The sequence below is a fragment of the Lepidothrix coronata genome, unplaced genomic scaffold (genome assembly GCF_001604755.1).
Source record: "Lepidothrix coronata isolate B3197 unplaced genomic scaffold, Lepidothrix_coronata-1.0 Scaffold384, whole genome shotgun sequence".
NCBI lineage: Eukaryota > Metazoa > Chordata > Aves > Passeriformes > Pipridae > Lepidothrix > Lepidothrix coronata.
The window spans coordinates 40471-45446 of NW_016690564.1; the positions used below are offsets into that span (position 1 = coordinate 40471).

The 4976-nt window shown below is 52.9% G+C and overlaps 1 protein-coding gene across 1 annotated transcript; it reads right to left on the bottom strand.

The window, feature by feature from the left end:
• Positions 1–200: 200 nt before the first annotated feature.
• Positions 201–4441, bottom strand: LOC108509653 (zinc finger protein 239-like). The gene is given in 3 exon segments (XM_017839192.1): positions 201–2600; positions 2603–3619; positions 3808–4441. Coding segments are annotated over 3 exon segments (1131 nt in total). The 5' UTR covers positions 3860–4441; the 3' UTR covers positions 201–2538.
• Positions 4442–4976: the final 535 nt, after the last annotated feature.

Sequence of the window (4976 nt, forward strand, 5' to 3'; positions counted from 1 at the left end):
CCGCCTCTCACTGGCACTTGCCTGTTTTCAATGCCTTCCACAGGCCCTGGCTCTGCACCACAACCCCCCTGGGCTGAGTCCTTCCCCTGCACAGTCACACAGTGTCAGATACCGTAACAGTTTGTTGGGATACATGCCCGGAATAAAGACAACAGACATTCAAACACACAAAATATCTTTTATTACAGTGAGAGTAATAATAATAATAATCTTAGCAAAGAGAATCAAAAAACTAAAAAGAACACAAAATAACTACCTTATCGGGTGGCATTAAAACAAATACTATGAACAGCATTTAATACAGTATTATCTAGTAAAAAGGGAGTTAAAGGGATACCAAAAAAGGATCTTAACAAAATATTATGGATAACTATTAACATGATATTGGTTAGTAAAAAGGGAAATTAAAGAGAAATACTATAGACAGCTTATTTATGTAACAATATTAATTAATAAAAGGAGAATTAAAGGGACACTAAAAGGATATTAAAAAATTTGCTTTCTCGGTTGCTTCCTATCAATAAACTGTGCTTACCTACACAGACAGGCCAGGGCTGTCAGGATCTGCAGCAGCTGGTCAGTGCCCATGCTTAGCGGGCGTCCCTGTGGAGCAAGCAACACAGTCTCGGTGGCAGGATAAGTATCACTCACCCCAGCAGTCCTGACACCCCATTTTATCAGCTCTACATTACACCGTGTAGGGCCAGTACCCAGTATAAGGTGATGCCTGAGTGGCAACCAAACCTCGCCTGTTCATCACCTGATAGCAACAGTCTGCACGTGCCCTGCTTTAGGGCAAGGGGCCAGCGACCCCTGCCCACAGAATATTCCATCATCTTTCTCACCCCTATGGACGACCTCTACAATTGTGTTTCAAGGGTAGATGTATCCATGGCAGTATGTAGCAAAACCAAGGAAGAACTCAGCTCTGATAATAGGGGATATCAAGTTGACTTGCTAAAAAGCACATTGTACAATACTCTGGCTGGTTTCACATCATAATATAATTTCTTTCTCATGCGTCTATGCTCCATTGATCATCTAATTCAAAATATCTCCCTTACAGGCTTTATGGTCCCAAAGGGACCCTGTTCCACTGCGGACCCTCATGGAACTAAAGGAACACTGGGACACTGCAAAACCCTGTGCAATCAAGAGGCCATTAGGATACTGCAAGGCCTCGTGGAATCAAGGGGCCATTGGGACACTGCGGAAAATCCTGGAATCAAGGGGCCATTGGGACACTACAAAGCCTCATTGAAGCCAAGGAATTCTGAGACTGTGCCTCCTCATGGAACCAAGGGGGCACTGGGATATGCAGGGCCTCGTGGAACCAAAGGATTCCTGAGACAGTCTGGAACTCCATGGAATCAAGGGGCCATTGGGACATGTGGGGCCTCCTGGAAGCAAAGGAACCCTGAGAGTTTTTGTGGAAACAAGTTAAGGCAGCTGCATTCAGTTAATCAGGATCAACAAGGAGTGCTTTGGCCTTGACTGGTGTTTTCGGTCAAGAGAGTGCTCTTTGTCAAGTGGAAACCACTTGGAATGCTCTGCACGGTAGCCTGTGTTTTTCTCTGGTGGCTGAACACAGCCAGTACATGAGGGGAGGGGAATGTGTGGGATCAGGGCACTGCTTTGGGGCAATCCTGGGATTTCTGGTAGACTGAAAGACAAACACCAGGTGTTGCTAACAAGAGAAGAGGAATAAAAGGGGACACAGAAAAGTGTCGGCGGACAAGTCCCGCAATGGAACTCTGTGTGTGCAGCCTCATTTTCTCCTTTAGCACCCACAGGAGAGGGGGCAAAAAGTGGGGGTTGGGACCCCAAAACTCTTCGAGGGAGAAACTGGGGATTGAGGAGACCATGAAAAAGTAGAAGGAACAGGGAGAAGGGTGGAAAAGGCGGGGTGGTCTGGTGGGTCAGATGGTCCCATGGGGGTCTTTGGGCACAGGAGACTTGGAAAGGGGGGTGGCCCCCCTGAGCTCCCAACTTCCTGTGGGGTGTTGGGGGCTGCTGGATCCAACCTCAGCCTTGGATTATGACAGCACTTTCAGTTTAGAGGAATTACAGAAGTGTGACTGAATCACTTTGGTCCCCCAGGTTTTAATGATGGCAAATCAGATCTACTGATAGAAATGAATTATTTAGGGCACATAATGATCAGGCAAAAGATCTTCATCAGAATTACTTACTGCACAATATAAACACTAAAACTACCAGGAGTACAGGATAAGCTAGAGCGGTGATCTACCCTAAAGCAATTGTTGAAGCAATTCTACTAAAGCTGGCACAAAAGCAAGAATTCTTAATTACAAATGGATGTAACTCCCCCAGACCAATGCTCATGGGAGATCTCTGCTCTCAACCTCCAGGAGTGACCTTGGGGGGTCCCCAGCCAAGGCAGGAATCTCCACACACCCCAAGAAGGGTTCTGTTGGAAGAAGCTGCCCCTGGGAAAGGGGACTGGCCCTTTGTGGTCGAAAGGGATGGACTGACAGTCATTGGACTCCAGGGGTTGCCTCAGCATCAGGGGGTTCATTAGGGGTGGAAGAAGTGGCCAAAGCACTTCCCGCAGTCAGGCCACTCATAGGGCTTCCTTACTGGTGGGTCTGTTGGTGTCTGGTCAAGTCAGACCTCTGGGTGTAGCTCTTCCCACACTCCCCACACTTATAGGGCCTCTCCTGTGTGTGGATGCGCCGCCGGTGGGTGACAAGGTGGGAGTTGCGTTTGAACTCCTTCCCGCAGTCAGTGCAGCAGAAGGGCCTCTCATCTGTGTGCGTCCGCTCATGCTCGAGGAGACCGGAGCTGGTCTGAAACCTGTTCCCACATTGCCAGCACTTGTAGGGCCGTTCCCCAATGTGGGTGGGGAGGTGGGAGCGCTGGTGGACCTGGAGGTGGGAGCTGTTGGTGAAGCTCTTCCCACACTCCCCACATGAGTAGGGCCTTTCCCCAGTGTGGATGCGTTGGTGGATGTGGAGGCTGGAGCTGCCAGTGAAGCTCTTTCCACATTCGCCACACATGTAGGGCCGCTCCCCGGTGTGGATGCGTCGGTGGGAGCGGAGGTTGCCATTAGTCCTGAAGCTCTTCCCACATTCCCCACATGTGTAGGGACATTCTCCAGTGTGGATGCGCTGGTGGGTGAGAAGGTTGGACCTCTGGTTAAAGCTCTTCCCACATTCCCTACACGAGTACGGCTGTTCCCCAGTGTGGATGCGCTGGTGTAAGAGGAGGTTGCCACTGTTCCTGAAGCTCTTCCCACATTCCCCACACGTGTAGGGCCGTTCCCCAGTGTGGGTGTGCTGATGGGTGAGGAGCTTGGAGCTCTGACTGAAGCTCTTCCCACATTCCAAGCACCTGAAGGGCTTCTCCCTGCTGGGAGGTTGTTCAGGGACCACCAGGTTAGAGCTCCGCCTCAAGCTCCGGTCGCCTTCCCAGCACTGGCTGGCTCTTTCCTCCTCAGAGCACCCTGGGCTGGCTTTGGAGCCGGTCCTCCAGGGAGATATCCTGGCTTTTTCCTCCTCGCTGCCTTCCTGCACCGTGGAGCCCTTCAAAACAGCTTCTCCCACCAGGTTCTGCCGGGGGGATTTGTCCTCCGGGCTCTCCGTCCTCAGCTCGGGGCCTGGGGCAGGAAGCAAGAAGGACAGGCAGGGGATTTGCCTCCGGCCCACAGGGAAGGCCAAGGACATCCCCCCAACTCTGGCCCTGGCAGGATGGCAGCGCCAGCAGGGTTGTCCTGCAGCCGGGGCCATGCTCGGCTGACAGAGCCAGCACAAGACCAGGGGAAAGGGGCACTGACTTCCTCCTCACCTGCCTGGGGTCCGCGCAGCATCTTCCTCTTCCCCACAGCCTCCTCCTCCATCCGCCCAAACTTTGGGAAGGACAAATCCTGATGGGGGAGAAAACAAGGGCTGAGTGTGTTGGCTTGGAGGTTCCTCCTGCCCAAGTCAATCACTAGAACTCACCGGGCATCCTGTGCCCATAAAAACCTCCAAAACACCAAGATTCAACCCAGAAAAACCCAAACCACTGAGATTCAGGGAAAAACCCCCTCAGAAATAGGAAGAAGACCCCCACACCATCAAACTGCAAAAATTTGAGATTCAGATGAAATATACTCCAAAATATGAAGATTAGCCAAAAAAAATCTCTCCCAGAAGTTCCATTCTCTCTGGTCTCTCCCCTCTAGGGTTCGGAGGGTCTCCCCTGTCTGGGATGCTGGGGGTCCCACTTGGGGATGCTGGGAGTGTTGGGGGTCCCAAGGATACCTCTCCTCTGACTCTCACCTCTGGCGTGCCACGTTCCCAGACATTCCCCCTCTCCAGGTTCTCGACTTCATTGTCCAGGGGATCCCAGGGGGCCCCACTGTCCAGGCTTCCCCTTCTCTCTGGTTCCCAGGGCTCCTCCCTCTCCATGCTCCCCCCTCCAGGCTGCCGGGGGTCCCCCAGCTCCAGCATTGCCCCGCTCCGCCCTCCACACTCGGCAGCTCCCATGCTCCACACCCACCCCCAGCACTCCCAGGGGGCCCCAAAAACGCTGTGTCCCTCCTGCCGGCACCGGGCTGACAATGGAGCCGGCGGGGCCTGACCCAGCAACACCAACCCCCACCGCGGGGGGGACCCGCATCCCCCCACCCACCGCCAGGGCTCTGCCCCCAACCCAGCCCGGCACCCTGTGATGGTTTCACTCTAGGCCTTCCTGGAGACCAGCTTATAACCAGGAAGGAACTAGGAAAGTGATCACGAAGTATTCCATGCTATTCCTTTATGTAACTTGGGGTATAAATAAAGCCAGCAGGAGGGACCTCACGCTCTTCCTTTCCCGCGAGGTTCGAGAACGGTGGGTCCCTGTCTCGGTCTGGCTTATCTGGAGCCGAGGCCTACAGTGACTGCTGTTATCTGCCACATGAGAGGGGAGAGCCCTGGGCCGTGTCTAGCCATCCTGCCTGCTCAAAGGGAAGTGGTGAGATTTTTGCTAGT